Raw genomic sequence first — 18,426 nt, forward strand, 5'->3', positions numbered from 1 at the left:
TTGAATACAAGATTCAAATTCAAACTCCATATGTGATTATTTAAATGCCCTTTATTTGATTTGTGCTAAACAGCAGCTATAAGTTGTTCTAACATGCATGAAAATGGTACAGATGGATTCCTTGAATTTTTCTGATAATTTTTCATATATAAATTATTTAATTTGGAGTTACGGTTAATTTTCTATGAATTTTAGAAGTTTATATTCATTTTCTGGAATTTCAGAATTAAATTAAATCCAGAAAACATTACTGCGTCAGCATGACGTTGGCATGACGTCAGCAAGTCAACAGGGGCCGGCTCGGGTCAAACCTGATGTGTGGGGTCCACACGTCAGTGACACAGGGGCTAATCCCGCGTTGACTCGGGCTTTGACCCGCTACGGGGCCCGCTGTCAGTGTCACAGGGTTAGTTAGCAGGGTCATTAGCCCCTAACGACGACGCCACGTCAGCACGCCGGAGACCAGCCGACGGCGACCACAGAACACGGCGGGGCACGTCGGACTTGCGCTAGAGGCGTCAGTTTGGCGCGCTGAGGGCACCAGGGGATGGCCCTTGCTCCCGCGCATCCAGAGGACCGAGTGGGAGGTCGTGGGGTCGCCGGAACTCATGCCGGCGACGAGCTTTGGCGGCGATGGTGTTCGGTGGTGCTCGGGCGCGTCGCTACGGTGCATCAGTGAGCAAATGGAGAGGCTGGGCAGCACCTGCTAGACATGGGGAGCACTAAGAGCAGCTCAGTGAGGCCAGGGGAGCACGGAGGCTATGCGTGCAGCAGCAATGGCGGACGGTGGCTTCGGTGCTCGTGGGGAACGGTGCTACGGCACGGAGGGGAGCATGCTGAGTTAGGGGAGAGGGTCAGTGACTCACGGCGATGACGAGGGGACGCTCGGCGAGGTCGGGGACGGTCCGGAGCCGGCGAATTTGATGAAGATGGCCGGCGGTCCCGAGGTTGAAGAAGGCATCGAGGGCGGTGTTGTGGCACGTCCGGGGCCTCGTGGCTCGTTGAGGAGGTAGAGGGAGGACCGGCGGAGCTTCCTGGGGCGTCGGTGAGCCGTGGGGTGGCCGGTAGCCACGGTGGCTCTCGTCGGTGGCGGCGGCTCCGTTCGGTCGCGGGAGGGGAAACAGAGGAGCGAGGGGGAGGGAGGTCCAGAGAGCGAGGGAGAAGTGAGAGGGGGTCGGGGCTGCGTGGCGTCGCGGGAGGGACCAGGGAAGGAGGAGGAAGCCAGGCAGGGAGGAGGTGGCCTCCTCGGCCGCGCGCGTGCGAGCACGCAGCTGCTCCCACTGGCAAGAGGAAGACGACAGGGGGGGAGTAGCGGTGGCGGGCTGGGCCGGCTGGGCCGGTTCTGGTGGGCTGCACGGGTGAGGCCAGGTAAGTCCTCTCTCTCTCTTTTATTTTTTTCTTCTGTTTTGTTTTATTTAATTTCGTTTTGCCACTGTTTTGAATTTTAAACAAATTCAAACAATGCCAAAAACTCCTCTGAATAATTTTATTTGGCTAGATGGACTTTTCCAAAAGCTCATAAAATATTTCAGGGGTATTTGAAATTATATTCTAATTATATGAATATAATTCAAATTCAAATAGCTAATGATTTAAATTCAAAGTCCCAAAAATAAATCCTTAAAAATGTTCAATATTTTGGTTGGGACCAGAACCCTTACCAAAAATTATCAAACATTTAAGAAGAGCCTTTTGGAGCAATGAATGAGATTTCTAGGGTTTTTGCCCCTCTTTTATTTAGGGTTTTGAGGCTTCCAATATTCCTCAATTCAAGTTTCAAAAATATAGACATGATGCACACATGAAGCTAGGCTAGAGCAATGCCAGAAGCTAGGGGTGTGACATCCGATAGGTGTTGCTATCGTACATCCACATTGATGGAGACTTCAACCCACGAAGGGTAACGGTTGCGCGAGTCCACGAAGGGCTCCACCCACGAACGGTCCACGAAGAAGCAACCTTGTCTATCCCACCATGGTCGTCGCCCACGAAGGACTTGCCTCACTAGCGGTAGATCTTCACGAAGTAGGCGATCTCCTTGCCCTTACAAACTCCTCGGTTCAACTCCACAATCTTGTTGGAGGCTCCCAAGTGACACCTGGCCAATCTAGGAGACACCACTCTCCAAGAAGTAACAAATGGTGTGTTGATGATGAACTCCTTGCACTTGTACTTCAAGTGATAGTCTCCCCAACTCTCAACTCTCTCTCACAGGAGTTGGATTTGGTGGAAAGAAGATTTGAGTGGAAAGCAACTTGGGGAAGGCTAGAGATCAAGATTCATATGGTAGGAATGGAATATCTTGGCCTCAACACATGAGTAGGTGGTTCTCTCTCAGAAATGGTAAGTTGGAAGTGTAGGTTTGTTCTGATGGCTCTCTCCACGAATGAAGAGGAGGTGGAGGGGTATATATAACCTCCACACAAAATCTAACCGTTACACACAATTTACCAATCTCGGTGGGACCAAATTAACAAACTCGGTCAGACCGATTTAGTAAACCTAGTGACCGTTAGGATTTTCGATGGGACTGACATGCAACTCGGTAGGACCGATATGGTTAGGGTTAGGGCATAACGTTATCTCGGTGAGACCGATTACACAAACTCGGTGAGACCGATTTTGGTAATAAGCTAACCAGAGAGTTGGTCAGGCAAACTCGGTGGGACCGATTACTCAAACTCGGTGGGACCAATTTTGGTAATAAGTTAACCAGAGAGTTTGCATTGTAATCTTGGTAGTACCGATTGCTCAAACTCGGTAAGACCGATTTTGATAATGGACATACACAGAGAGATTACAATCCTATCTCGGTGAGACCGAGATCCCTATCGGTGAGACCGATTTGCCTAGGGTTTGTGGCAGTGGCTATGACATCTGAACTCGGTGGCGCCGGATAGAAAGAATCGGTGGGGCCGAGTTTGACTTTAGGTTTAGGTCAGGTGTGTGGATGTGGGAAAGTAGTTGAGGGCTTTGGAGCATATCACTAAGCACTTTGAGCAAGTAAGCCATTAAGAAACACCTCATCCCCTCTTGATAGTATTGGCTTTTCCTATAGACTCAATGTGATCTTGGATCACTAAAATATAAAATGAAGAGTCTTGAGCTTGAAGCTTGAGCCAATCCTTTGTCCTTAGCATCTTGAAGGGGTTCCACATCCTTTAGTCCATGCCACTCCATTGTTGAACTTGTCTGAAACATACTAGGTAAAAGTGTTAGTCCAACAAGAGATATGTTGACATTAATTACCAAAACCACCCAGGGAGCACTTGTTCTTTCAATCTCCCCCTTTTTGGTAACTGATGGCAACATACATCAAAGCTTTAGATAAAGATATAGAGAATGGCAAGTAAAGCTTTGGAAAGACATATAACAAGCATAGGCCCCCCCTACATGTATGCAATCATGTGAATATGGAATATAGAAGCATGTGAATGCATGAACATGTCAGAGTAAGCAAAGTGTTACATGTATCTTGGCCATATGCATCAGAGAAAAAGATAGCAACAAATGTGTATGTGGGAAATGTACCTTCATGCTCATAAGTCCTTCTTGCAAACAATATGTACAACAGCAAGAATTCCTCATACACATGACTGTGATGCATATACTTACCTTGTGGTCTTGAGTTGTCTTAGGATGGAATGAACCTGCGTAAAGAAGGTTAGATAACACAGATACACCTACTAGCCAGAGCAAACAGAAGAAACCACAAGAATACCAAGACTGGGATGACATGTAGAGAGTCAGTACTAAGTACCACATTGGATTAGACATGTCCACAAAGGTAAAGATATGCAATGAATTTAAATGATTTCTTTTCCTTAGATGTCTTGTCTAGCATGGGATACTAGGAGAAGATAGGGAACAGAAAATCAGAGCTAATGCAAAATCAGAGATAATGCAAATAAGCACATACGAACATGTCTTTCCCCTCAAGAAGACATGTGGCATCTGTCCTCTTGAAAACCAAGCATCTAGGATCCTTGAGGATTACTCTCTTCTTGAGTATTCTCTCTCCCTGGAGATCTCTCTCTCCCCCTGTGGAAGTGATACTCTCTCTCTCCCTTTGGAAGTGATAAGCTTTGATGTGATCTCTCTCTCCCCCTTTGACATCAATTTCCAAGAAGGGCCTTCTGGATTTGTCGTGAATGGGTTTGGTCCTTGAGTCACAGTACAAAGCACTGATAAAAATGTGATGCTTGTAGAGGACAAGATTCATTGAGTGGAGCTGGATCAAAAGTAAAGAGGTATAAGTGGCAATATGTTTTTCCTGTTGTGAAGTCGGTGGCACCGAGTGGTATGCTTCGGTTGCACCGAAAGGATTCGGTTGGACCGAAAACAACAAATCGGTGAAACCGAGTTCAACGCAGAGAAAACACTTGTCACCTCAGCTCACTAGACTAGTAAGATCTCACAATGATTTGCAAGGAATTAACTGAATGATATGCAATGAATTGGATGCTGGAAATGCAGAGCAAACAGAAAAGAAAGAAATCTAGATGAAGTTTTTTTTTGAAAGGGGAAACAACCATGCATGAGACAAATGCAAGAGCACAGAAAAGAACACAAGAGAACTTCATCTAGAGATGGTCGGCGATAAAGTCACCTATGTTAGAGTATGCTGACTTAGGAGTCAAGTGAGATCACTTGATCATAGGTCATACTCATCGTTTAAGCTCAAAATGGGGTTACCATTTTTAGTTTAAGCATCTTTATGTATTAACATCTTATCGAGTTGCATGGTTGTTTATCTTGCAATGGGAAGATGTGCTTTGTGATGGGTTCGATCTTATGGTGCTTCATCCCAGTGACAGAAAGGGAAACGACACATATATATCATTGTTATTAAGGATAACAAGATGGGTTCTATTTCTACATAAATAGATCTTTTCTACATCATGTCATCATTCTTATTGCATTACTTTGTTTCTCCATGAATTTAATACACTAGATGCATGCTGGATAGCTGTCAATGTGTGGAGTAATAGTAGTAGATGCAGGCAGGAGTCGGTCTACTAATCTTGGACGTGATGCCTATATAATGATCATTGCCTGGATATCGTCGTGATTATTTGAAGTTCTATTAAATGCCCAACAGTAATTTTTTCCCACCGTTTACTATTTTTCTCAAGAGAAGCCACTAGTGAAACCTACGGCCCCCAGGTCTCTTTTCATCATATTTGCCTTTGCGACCTATTTTCCTTTGCATTTATTTTCAGATCTATTAAACCAAAAATACAAAAGTACCTTGCTGCAATTTATTTCTTCCGTGATTTATTTTTCCTATCTACCAGTTTATCTCATGTTATTTGCCTATCTTGAGGCACCGTACCCGAAAGGGATTGACAACACCTTTAACACATCGGGTTGCGAGTATTTGTTATTTGTGTGTAGGTGTTGTTTACGTTGTGTGAGTAGGTTCTCCTACTGGTTCGATAACCTTGGTCTCATCATTGAGGGGAATACCTACCGTCTCTATACTGCATCATCCCTTCCTCTTTGGGGAAATACCGACGTAGTTCTAGCAGACATTAGGGGGCGCACCCTGGGGTGTATGGCGCGCCCCCAGGCTTGTGGCCACCTGGTGGGTCGCCTTCTGTAGTTTCTTTGCCCAATATTTTTTATGTATTCCAAAACAATTCTATGTAAAGTTTTAGGACATTTGGAGTAGTGCAGAATAGGTATATCAGATTTGCTCCTTTCCTGTCCAGAATTCTAGCTGTTGGCATTTTCCCTCTGCATATAAATCTTATAAAATAAGAGAGAAAAAGCATAACTATTGTACCATAATGTGAAATAACAGTCCATAATGCAATAAATATGAACATAAAAACATGATGCAAAATGGATGTATCAACATGCGACTAACTTGCATGCTTGTTTAATCATCTTATATTGGTGATGCAAGTATTGTCAGTCTATAAAATATAGGGGGAGTGTTGATACTAGTGTGTGTGCTTTGCATTCCAAAGGCATACCCAATTAGTACACACATCTAGGGGGAGCCCGTCTATATTTGGTAGATGTTGGGTTTGCATGTTATCCTATCATATCCTTGTGTAAATCCCGTATTGTCATCAATCCACCAAAAAGGGGGAGATTGTTAATTAGGGCATATTTCTCCCACAGTGTTTTTGGTGATTGATGACAATGCTTTTGCGGACTAATCATGTGCACTGAACATTTCAGATAATCTCTCTTATGGCACAAAGATGATTTGAACCCCTCAGGACCTTAACGAAGACGGTGTTTTTTCTTTGTTTCATTTTTCGATGGATTTGAGTCATATGATCACTGTACTAAAGAGGGGGTCCGCTTCGGAGAGGTTTGGGTGGAATCAACACGTACACTATCTCTTTGCACCCTCCTTCTTTCCCATCTCATGAGCTTGTTCCCCTTTGTGCTTGGGACCTGACAGAACAGCCTAAGCGGTAGTACCGCTCTGTCCCACGGGAGTACCGCCCCAGCGGTACTGATGCTGTGCAGTGAGGCTCCTACTTCCGCCTATTTTGAGGGTTCCGTAAACGGGTGGTAGTAGAGAGGCAGTTACGCACGCTAGTACCGCTCCTGTGGTAGTACGGGGCCTAACTGTCTCTCTACTACCACGGGCTTACTGGGCTCTCTTTGGCTAAGCGAAAGTACCGCGACTCGCCACGGGCTTACTGGGCTCTCTTTGGCTAAGTGGAACTACCGCTGGCTTGTGCCACGGGGAGTACCGCTCATTTTCTGTGTTCAGGATTGGTCTGTCCCACGGGCAGAAGTAGAGCGGCAGTTCCTAGTGGTATTACCACCCCAGGCGGCAATACCGCCCTGTCTTCCTCTACTATCTTGGACTGCTGCTGATGAACAACACTAAGAGAAAATACCACTGGTGGGAATGGTAGTACCGCTTCGATGGAACTACCGCCTTCCTGACATGCTCAGTTGTACACAACGGCTTGAACATCTGTGTCAGCGGAAGTACTGCTCTCCTGAGCGGTACTACCACTTGTGCATGGGCTGTGGGTGCATAACGGTTGGATTTCTTTTCCCACTATATAAGGGAGTCATCTCATCCAAGTTGACTTACCTCTTCCTCCCCAAGCTCCATTGTTGCTCCCAAGCTCATTTCCGCCCGATCTCTCTCTCTAGCCAATCAAACTTGTTGATTCTTTAGGTATTGGTTGAGAAGGCCTAGATCTACACTTCCACCTAGAGAAATTTGATTGCCCCCACTAATCCCTTGTGGATCTTGTTACTCTTGGGTGTTTGAGAACCCTAGACGGTTGAGGTCACCTTGGAGCCACATTCCATTGTGGTGAAGCTTTGTGGTGTTATTGGGAACACCCAATTCGGTTGTGAAGAGAGCCCAAACCTTGTTTGTAAAGTTACGGTTGCTGCCTTCAAGGGCACCACTAGTGGAATCACGCATCTTGCATTGTGTGAGGGAGTGAGGAGAATTCGGTGGCCCTAGTGGCTTCTCGGGGAGCACTGTGCCTCCACACCACTCCAAAGGAGACGTATTTCCTCTCAAAGGGAAGGAACTTCGGTAACTCATCATCGTCCCCACTGCCTCCACTTGTGGTTATCTCTTACCTTTACTATGTGCAAGCTTTACTTGTGTTGTATCCTTTGCTTTTGTGTTGCTTGTGTTGTTAGCATCATATAGGTTGCTCACCTAGTTACATTTTTAGACAACCTATATGTTGCTAACCCTAATTTGTTAAGAAGAGTTAAAAATTGGTAGTTGCCTATTCACCCCTTCCCATCAAACATATCGATCCTTTCAATAGGCTATTTCCAAACTACGGTTTGGGTGTGAACGTAGCTACACAAAGGACGTAGTTGTGGGGTTGGAAGTGTCTTCCTATTTGCTCCCTGTGGGTTCAACACTCTACTTATCACATGAAAGTGCTACAATAGCCATGTGCCCTTGCAAAACTCTACTTAGTCAAGCAAATGGAACATCACATGATAACCCAAGGTTCACTCGAATGTCATTCGTGTAAACATAGGGATCGATATGGACGTCCATGGTTCCGCTATCGGTAATTCAATGAAGGGGTTTCGTTCATGTCTATGTTTTACCGAACCTATAGGGTCACAAGCTTAAGATAATCAAAATCTACTGAGTGTTAGTAGGACGAGAATAATGAGAATATATTTGTAAAATAGTTTCATGAATATTCAAAATAGTTTTGAGAGGAACAAGAAGCGTTGCAGGGTCACTAGAAGAGTTTCGGAGTTTATCAGACAATAACGGGTATTTCCGATAAATAATATATAGGTGGAAACTGTTTTCGGTGATGTTAAATTAATAATAAAAGTCTCTAGTAATTGTTAGTTGACTTTCATATTTAATTTAATATCAACGGGCCTTAAAAGGCAAAGAGGTGAAAGGTAACTTGGGCCACAAGGGCCCAACAAGGATGGCACCCCCTTCTCCCGATGGAAAGGAGAGGAGGAGGCTGAATTGGAGAGAAAGTCCCCTCCCCTTGGCCGGCCAAGGGAGGGAGACTTTCCCTCCTCTTGTGGCGCCCCATACTCCTCCTTCAACCTATATATATTAGAGGTTGTTGCACCTTTTGAGTACACATGTTTTGGAGCCTCCTCTAGTTCTCTAGTTCTAGGTCTATTTGATCCTAGCTGATCAATCAGAGCTTGACCTAGATCCTCTAATCATCATAATTAGAAGATGTTCTAATCTCCTTCCTCTAATTCTACGGCGATGATTAGTTCTGGACGGCAAAGCATTGGTGAATCGTGAAGACCGTACGCTTGCAACCAAGTAGAGAGACCGTGTTTTTGGTCTTTGGTTAGAGGGATCGTTCATGTACGGTTCGAGGGACTCCAAGTATGATCTACACCGACTCGTCTACTTCTCTACTACTCGGAGTCGGCGACGACCGAGATCCAAACCGTTTATGGATCTTCATGTTGTTTCTGGGTGTTCATAGGGTGATTTTTTTTGTTTTCTACTATATGTTTCCCAACATAAACTCCTCACACATATCATCCAAAATTTGCTCTTGACCAATAATAATTTGTAAATGAGGAAGAATATGAGTTGTTTTAGATGAGCTAGTTAGGTAGAACTTTTTTAGAAGTTAATTCATTAAGCTAATTAACATGACTTCATCCGTATAGATAGGTTTTTATTAGCACATTTTGGTAGTTACGGGTTCCAACAATCATATTATCATGTATATATATTATATCATATGTAATCTACTATATCACTAAGCTTCCTAGGATTGGAGGCCTCTCATTCAATTGAGGTCCCCAATTTGAAAATGGGTCACCGATTTTGACCGGTTAAACGATTTCTCACTCAGTTCTTTTAATTCACTATGCTCTCTAATTTTGAAGGTCTCACATTCCATTAGAAATTAAATATTGGATTTGGTTCTTGAGTTTGACTGGGTCAACAACTTTTCAAATCAATCGTCCGATAAAACCATGCCAATCCCGCGCACCCTCTCATCACGTAAGAAAAAAGAAATATCAACATATAATACTGTAGCATCAATATAGTACATGCAACCACCAACGCGGAATTTCCCCCCACATAAGTATGGGTTGATTAGCAGACAACACAAAGTCACACACCGAAAGGCCCATCAAAACACCGCATTTTATGAATAAAAAGGAAAACGCACTCCATCATCTTTCCCACTAACCAAACCAATGCAATACTCCATCTGTTCTAAAATATAAGGTGTGTTAGTTTATTGAAAAGTCAAATTCATTTAACTTTGACCGAGTTTATAGCCAAAAATGTCGACACCCACAATACTAAACAAAGAAAATATAAAAATTTGTTGCATGATGAATCTAAACAATTCGATTTGATATGATGGATATTGATATATTTCTACAAAAACGTGAAGAGGTTTATCTTTTCAAAAAACTAATGCACATTATATCTTGAAATAGATGGAGTATTTTTTTATGAAAACAAAACAACATGAAGGCCGCAGCAAAGCGAGCCTAAAACAACATGAAACCTCGAGCAGGGAGCCAGCTGCCAGTGTTTCCAAGTGATGGTACTATGATTTATAATAGCTAGCGCATTGCGCCTGGCCCCTTAATTGGGAATCAAATGCATGCAGGGATATATAATCATTCGGAAGCCTGCTGTTCTTTTGTTACGTTTTGTTTGGAAATGGAAGTTTCGATTCTTTGTCATGTGTATCAGAGATAGTAGTACCACATGAAAGAGTTCGGGTTAGGGCCTCTGCATTAATCGAAAACAGACAGCCAGACAAGCTTTGCTGGGTATCACCATATATGCTGTCGCTGCAAATTCTTTAGTGAGATCCAAGAGTTTAGATTAAGAAGCAGATGAGTCAGTTGTATTACTTTGTGAGCCGGCGACTGCTACCTGCCAGGGATCGTACGAGAAAGATTATAGAAAGCGTATACTATATGAGCCTATGTGCTGGTTCATTGTATGTGAACATTCACACCGAGGTGCTACTATTAATGCAAGCTCTCTGCGATGTTCGCGTCCCGTGACAACACTAATGAGAGTGTGTGCTTGCTTACACCAATGACTTATCGGGGCGAGTTTTCAAATCATGGCTGGGTAGCCTGCATCGTGGACGATCATATGGATCTGTACATGGAGCACCTTTTCAGCTGCTCCATGCGTATGTGCACATGGCGTGCAGGCAGCATAGATGCACATGCGCCTGCCATTGTCAGTTCATGTGCAGTAACTTCAGGAGCCGGCCAGCCAGCTGGGTTGCCCTACTTTAAGACTTGCTATCTTCAGCCCGGCACCCAAACTCGTCTCATACGTTCGGTCGCCCGTCCGGTTATGATTTCTTGACCCACACAAACGCCTCAAACGATCTCAAACGTCCGGGCTGACAGACACCTCTCATATCCAGACCAAATATGAAGCGGATATGGAGACGTCCGGACGCGTCCGTCACATAGGACTGACGAAAGGGGTCCCACGCGGACTCGCCCGAAAACCCGGCGGCCCGACGGACGCCTCCTTCGTTGCCACGGTGTGAACGCAGCGTGGTGCCGTTTCGCCTCGCCGCCCGAGAGCAAATCGGCCTATTTAACCCGGCCGGAGTCCCGCAACCCTAGTCCATCCACCCCCCCCCTCCGCGCCACCAGTTTGAGCCCATCCACCTCCTCCCCCTCCCGCTTTGGCGCTTTGCCCATGCTTCGGTGCTCCGCTATGGCCGGAGGAAGGTCATCTACAACGCAATGCTCACTCCGGAGAGCCGCTACGAGATCAAGCAGGAGATTCGTGCGAGACAAGCCTCGCACCACCCGCATCGCTGCCGAGCTGCCTCCGGACTCACCAGAGCCAGAGGAGGAGGAGGAGCAGCAGCCGGGGAAGAGGAGGAGGAGGAGTTTGCTCTGATGGAGGTGGAGGAGGCGGAGTAGCCGGAGCAGCAGCTGCCGGGCTTCAACATGGAGCAGGCGGAGGCGGAGTTTGCCGTCGCCCAGTCCGACGAGATGGCGGAGTAGCAGGCTATCCTGGAGTCCATCCAGGATGAGGTCTATGTGGAGGCCAACCGGATGTTCCTCCGGCAGAAGTAGACGGCGTCCGACGCGCTCTTCGCCGAACTCGATGCGGAGATTGAGGTGGAGGAGGCCGGAGCGGAGCAGTCGGAGGAGCCAGAGCTGCAGCTGGCACCAATGCTGCCGGAGCCGGGCACTGAGATCGCCGACATCTCCGACAATGGGTAGTTAGGTGATCAACGTAGTACATAGGTTTATTTCATCTGCATGTCTTTGTATGAATTTAAGGACCTAGTATGAGATGTCCGGATGCAACTAGTGAAATTTGAGGCATACCCCGTCACCGCCCGCAGACGCGCCCGACCACGTCTGCAGGCGTTCTACAAACAGACCCACTATTTCCTCCCTAGACACCCGTATCGTCCGTTTGGTCAGTGCTCGGTTAAAAGAAGTGACTCAATCGGACCCCTTACTTAGTCCCTAAACTCCTGAAACAAACGTCGGGACTGACTGGCACCCCTCCAATCGGAACCAAATATAGGGATGATATAAGGGCGAATGGGCGCGACCGGGCACCCCGCTCCAGGTCATAGCGGTCCAACCTGCAGCCACCCGAAGCGCCGGCGGATAGCAACAAGCTTCTCTTGTTTCATAAAACTGATGATTGTCACTCGATTGCATTTCATAAACCGGTGATTGTTCATCGAGTATTAAGTTCATCTCGTTCCTATACATTGATAGCCCTAGAACAATGAAAGAGATTTATAAAAAAATTACGTACGTTGATAGCCCAGTCGACACACTGTGACACAAAAAGAGCCCTGCAAGCATCGATGCTCCGTTTGTGAAGGGGGTAGACCATGAATATTAATCTTCTCTGTGATAAGTAGAGAAGATTAATAGTTACAATTCATCTTCTTAACAAAGGATGCAATGATGACTGAAGCTTACCGCTTCTGGGCGACCTGCTATTTAAGTCGGTCGACTAGCTCCTCATTCGGCGAGCAGGGACTATACATCTGAAACACGCCGGCCTAATACATATGTGAAAAATATTAATTACGAGCTTATTTGATTAATAGCCCCGCGGGCCAAACACGGACTACACATCTATGATCGACGTGCATGTGTTTGCATGTATTAAGTGTTTTCAATATAGGGTTTGTGGTTACAAATAGCCAAATTTGAGACCCGTTCGGTCACTGTCTGCGGGCGCGTCCGTGGATGTTTGAGGGTCCAAATTTGCAGGTTGCGGCTATAGATGCTTTTAGCATCTCCAACATAGACCCTTCAAACCACACACAATCGTTCGGACTACTTTACCATCCAAGTAGTCTCGTATATGTCCACGGACCAGTTTGGTTGTCCGTTTTCCCGCAAACCAAATGCTAACCAGGGGGCTTTACTAGCGTTCGCACCATCGCCACATCTGCATCGGACACCCCAGTCCCACCCAAAAACATCTCCCATGCCTACACCTTTTTCCATTGCCCTTCCGTCCGACTGCCGGCATTAAATAGGCGTGCCAGCCGAGAAAACCAGTCCGGTGCCCACATTGACTCAGCCCACCACTTGTCTTGGTCAGCATATGCTATTTAGACAAGGCCACACTCGGCACGGTCCGCACAACGCCATTCTCGCTTCCCACCCCTCTTCCGTGCACCACCTCCGCATGAGCACCAGCTCTAGAGCGATGTGCGAGAGCCTCTTGACGGAGCAGACGAGCTGGTCGGCCTTGGGGTCGGCTGCCATGGTCGTCATGCGCGGCGAACACATGCCAGATTGATGGCAAACTCGCGCAGAGGAGGAACGCTACAGCCTCACCCTCCTCGCACATCATCGGCTGGTGGAGGGCCAAATATACGGCGAGTTTGCGAGCGAGGAGACCGTGGCGGCCATGGCCATGGCCCGAACTTCATCACGGAGCAGCATGTGCTCTACAAGGCCGCATGCAGCGCTCGCACGGCGGAATAGGACGAGCAGGTAGCGCCGGCTATCGCGGATGGGAACACCAGCACCTACGCATCGCCACGCCGCTACGACCACGAGGCCGGCCCATCCACGTCCATCGTGGACCTCACCTCGGACTATGACGAGGAAGAGTATGACATGGAGATGACAGCGCCTCGTGCCTCATGTGGGTCAATGTGTGGCCCATGTTTTACTCTTCTTCATCGGCGACTCGCAACTTCACTTCCCGGGCCTCACGGCCGACAAAGATGCTGGACATGGAAACAACAAGGACTTAGAGGACAGACGCGGGCGAAGATTTAGACTAGCTAAGTTAACTTTCAGATACTTTTGTTTAATGAAATATGTTAAAAATACAATGAATGTGTTTTGTTTAAATAAAAATCATTGGGTTTGCAAGAAAATCATTCGGTTTGTTCAAATCCCATTTGAAATGTATGTGGCCATGGTTGACTTGCCGGCTCTCATATCGTTATCTGCTAATTTGTCCGACGCGTCTGCATATGGATATCGTATCCGTTTTAGGAGTCCTCTTTGTAGATGCCCCTGCGCATTTACTCCCTCCGCCCCACAGTATAAGACATTTCTGTAAAATGTCTTATATTATGGGAGAGAGGGAGTAGTAAGTAAAAGAAGATATTGACCACATGAGCCGATGAAGACGGCTGGAGAGGGTGGTGGTGAACTGATGACGCCCTGGTTCGCTGTCGTATCCAGCCGCCCTACGTCATTGGCATCTATGCATCCCAATCCTATTCGTTGCTAGTACTAGATCGGTCCAACATGCAAGCTAGCCCACCTGATGGATGGAGCAAGTTTCTTTTACTAGTACTACGCTCTGTCGTTGTAAGTCAAAGCTTGTCTGCCCCGTCTAGCTACCTTAAGAAGATTCTTCTCCCCTCCTTAGATCGCTTCTTGGCTATTTAAGGATTGTATACACTTTACGTGCATGCTCGCCTCATTATCTTCAAACCCTGTCGACCCGATGGATCAGCTACCTGGAGATGATCACTCCTCCTACTGCCACCGCTACTCCATCTCCTTCTCCTCCGGTGCCCACCACACGCATCATCACCACGCTACTCAGGCTCATGCTGACATGGTGATCGACCATCAGCTACTCTCGTTCCTCATGGAAGAAGCCACCAGCAGCAGCAATGGTAGCTCACCCTCCTCCCCTACATCTCCCGCCTCTGCCTGGGAGGCCGCCAACAGCAGCCCACGCGGCGAGATCATGACGGCGCCTGCCGCGTGGCCAGCATCGGATCCTGGCAGGAGCGCTGGTAGTGCGCCGGACTCGCCGCTCATCGGGGTGAGGAAGCGGCCGTGGGGCAAGTATGCAGCGGAGATCCGGGACTCCACCCGCAACGGCGCCCGCGTCTGGCTCGGCACTTTCGACACCCCGGACGCCGCCGCGCTCGCCTGCGACCAGGCCGCCTTCTCCGTGCGCGGCCCGGCCGCCGTGCTCAACTTCCCCGTCAAGCTTGTGCAGGAGTCGCTGCGCGCGCTCGGGCTCGGCGTCGGCCGTGCCGCGGGGGACTCGCCTGCTCTCGCGCTCAAGCGCCGGCACTGCATCCGGAAGAGAAACCCCAAGAACAAGAGGAGGACGGGCACGTCGGCGACAGCGACGGTGGTGGCTGCTGCGTCGTCAATGTCATTGTCAACGTGCGTGCTGGAGCTGGAAGACCTTGGAGCCGACTACCTCGAGGAGCTGCTCACCTTGTCCGATATGCATGATACGAGCCCGTCATGGTGAACCAACAGCTTTTCTGCCACCGCGCTGCGCATCCATTTCTTTTCCTGAGGGCGATGCTAGGCAGACGCATGGCGCGAGCCAGCGACACTACCATAGTTCTTAAAAATAAATAGAATGGTGAACATGGGCCCACAAGCACACCCCTTGTAAACAGTAAACTTTTAAAAATAAAAAGCAAACAATTCTAAAATTATAAGTTAAAAAACTTGGTCAAATTTTTTATTTACAAGGCAGTTTCACCAGAAACCACACGCTTAAAAAGTATGTAATTTCTTTTCTTTTTATTTTTTTGCGGGTGATGTAATTTCGCCTTCTAGCAATTTATTTGCAGGTTAGTTCAAAAGATAAAAATATTTCACCATGATAATAAATTAGCATGAAACTTTATTAGTTATAGATACATTTTAGACGTATCACAAGGTGTTCGACTTTCCATCCTCTTAGATTGCGATAAGATTTTTCCCTCAAATAAAGAAGAAGATTGTGATAAGATTGTTACTGGTGATTTCTACTTAGGCATGCTCAAGCAACGAGGGCAAAATTATTTTTTTCAAGAGTACATCAATGACGTACCATATTTTTTTTGAAGGTAGCAGATATAACTACAAGAAGCCGAACAAGGATGGGAACATCCCATTTAGGGAACTCTACGCAACACCACCAACAACAAAAAAAGACTACTCCTTCACAAGAGGATCTAAACCACCAGCACCCAATCGAGCAAGAGCACTGCTTCAGTGCTCCCCCCTAACCTAATTTTTGAGGGGTATTCTCGTCCCCGTGATTTTATTTTTTTCTTGGCCCGCCGTAGCCCAGATCCAAGCCCTGTATAACCCTGTATAACCCAGACCATATACATACAGTACCCTCCCCCCAAAAAAACATCACACGACCCCACTACCACGTAAGATTTGCCGAATCCAATCATTCATGCAGCCCCATCAATCTCGCGAGCATTCACGCAGCTTCATAATTCATGCGGTAGGTTTCCAGCTGCGGCCATCTCGTCGCCTGCGATCTCGTCGGACAGCGGGCGCGGCAACGTCGTGAATCTCCAGCGCTCACAGGTACCGCATCCCACGTCCCCCCATTAGTCTCGCTCATGGCAACATCAAATGAAGTGTCGCCGTCTTTGTGGTAGTGGTTAACCTACATGGGCGGGTAACCTAGATACCTGACGGCGTAGGCGATCGTGGATCTTGTTCTGGTAGTGGTGCTCCTCGTGATCTGGGTTTCTTCAGTCTAGGGTAAACATAGCATCTGTTGTCGTCGGCTGTGGGCACCACGACTATCGTTATTTAATGTGGCAGCTAACCTAGGTATCCGATGGCAGAGGTAATCACAGATCTAGCTAGGTTTGGTAGTGCTGCTCCTCGCAATTCAAAGTGATCACGATGGGTGTTGTGGCCATCTTCCTTACTAGGTTTGCAAGATCTGAACGCCCTCGGTTGGGGTAGCTTACTTAACATCCGTGATCGTGTGCTATGTGTTGGGGCAGTTTTCTTAACATCCATGGCCAGGGAGTGTGCTATATTTCAGTATTGATAATGTTTGCACATGTGATGATACATATTATTTGTTGTAGGAAATGGCAGACGATGAGTTAATTGATATGATAGTAGACATGGATTTTGGAGAACTGATGAAAGACTGGATACAAGAATGGTTAGATGATGAAAATTCAGATCGTGGTGATTGGTCAGAGAATGGGAACGAATGGGAAGATCTTAATGTGAGTGGCATTATCATGTTACAATTTTTTGGTGGCATCCGACAACATTATATTTTTGTGTTGAAAATTTATAGATGGATGAGCATGATGATGGTCAGGAAACCAACTCGGAGCTCTCGAATGATGATTACATTAGTCAGGTACGGAAGTGGAATTTTTTGTTTGCATGCAAATTGAATTTTTCTTGGAATAATATATGATAAGTAATTATGTATTTGTGTTGTATTTTTCAGCTCATTTCCGAATGTTATAATGCGTACGACTATTACGGTGCATCCGACGCGGAGACTGGCCTTAATGACGAATCACTAGATGCACCTGATTCTGGAGAGTCGCAGTCGTCGGTCATCATGAGTGAGGTATGTATGTAATCAATGTTGTATGAAAGTAATGTTAAACCATAGAAAACTGTTTTCATGGCTATGTTTTGATTGTGTAGGTGACAGAAGATGAGGGGGGAAATGTCCAAGATACTGCCAGTGCAGATGATAAGAGGGATATGTTCATGCAGATAACGGAAATGACTTTTATGTCTGACGGTGCTGCGTTTGATTTCTACAAAAGCTATGCTAGAGATAATGGTTTCAACATTAGAAAGGGTAAGGTCAGGTATAGCAAAACCAAGTCACATGAAATGCATTATAGGCAGTTTGTTTGTTCCAGAGAAGGGAAACGTGACAGCAAGTTGCTAACTGAGGAAGGACGCATCCATAGGCTCAGACCAGAGACACGCTGCAACTGCGAAGCATAGCTGACTGTCAAGCCTGACCAAAAGCGTGGGGTTTGATATGTTTAAAGTTTTGAGGACAAGCATAGCCATATGATGGCAAGACCGGACGAGGTACCATTGTTGGGGAACATAGTAATTTCAAAAAAATTCCTACGCACACGCAAGATCATGGTGAAGCATAGCAATGAGAGGGGAGAGTGTTGTCCACGTACCCTCGTAGACCGTAAGCGGAAGCGTTAGAACAACGCGGTTGATGTAGTCGTACGTCTTCACGGCCCGACCGATCAAGCACCGAAACTACGGCACCTCCGAGTTCTAGCACACGTTCAGCTCGATGATGTCCCTCGAACTCCGATCCAGCCGAGTGTCGAGGGAGAGTTCCGTCAGCATGACGGCATGGTGATGATCTTGATGTTCTACCGTCGCAGGGCTTCGCCTAAGCACCGCCACAATATTATCAAGGAGGACTATGGTGGAAGGGGGCATGATACGTCTCCAACGTATCTATAATTTATGAAGCATTCATGCTATATTATTATCTGTTTTGAATGATTATGGGCTTTATTATACACTTTTATATTACTTTTGGGACTAATCTATTAATCGGAGGCCCAGCCCATATTGTTGTTTTATTGCCTGTTTCAGTATTTCGAAGAAAAGGAATATCAAACGGAGTCCAAACGGAATGAAACTTTTGGCATTGTGATTTTTTGGAAGAATATCATCCTGGAGGCTTGGAGATCAAGTCAGAAGATCATCGAGGAGCCC

General features: G+C 46.5%; 1 protein-coding gene across 1 annotated transcript; it reads left to right on the forward strand.

The window, feature by feature from the left end:
* The first annotated feature begins 14,425 nt into the window (after positions 1 to 14,425).
* On the forward strand, positions 14,426 to 15,196 carry LOC123089944 (ethylene-responsive transcription factor ERF094-like). The gene has a single exon (XM_044511473.1). The coding sequence runs from the start codon at positions 14,426 to 14,428 to the stop codon at positions 15,194 to 15,196; it is 771 nt and encodes a 256-aa protein (XP_044367408.1).
* The last annotated feature ends 3,230 nt before the right edge of the window (positions 15,197 to 18,426 follow it).

Source organism: Triticum aestivum, chromosome 4B (genome assembly GCF_018294505.1).
Source record: "Triticum aestivum cultivar Chinese Spring chromosome 4B, IWGSC CS RefSeq v2.1, whole genome shotgun sequence".
Lineage (NCBI taxonomy): Eukaryota > Viridiplantae > Streptophyta > Magnoliopsida > Poales > Poaceae > Triticum > Triticum aestivum.

What these genes read in the sequence shown, in the direction of transcription:
- LOC123089944 (XM_044511473.1), top strand. Translation starts at nt 14,426, where the DNA reads ATGGATCAGCTACCTGGAGATGATCACTCCTCCTACTGCCACCGCTAC.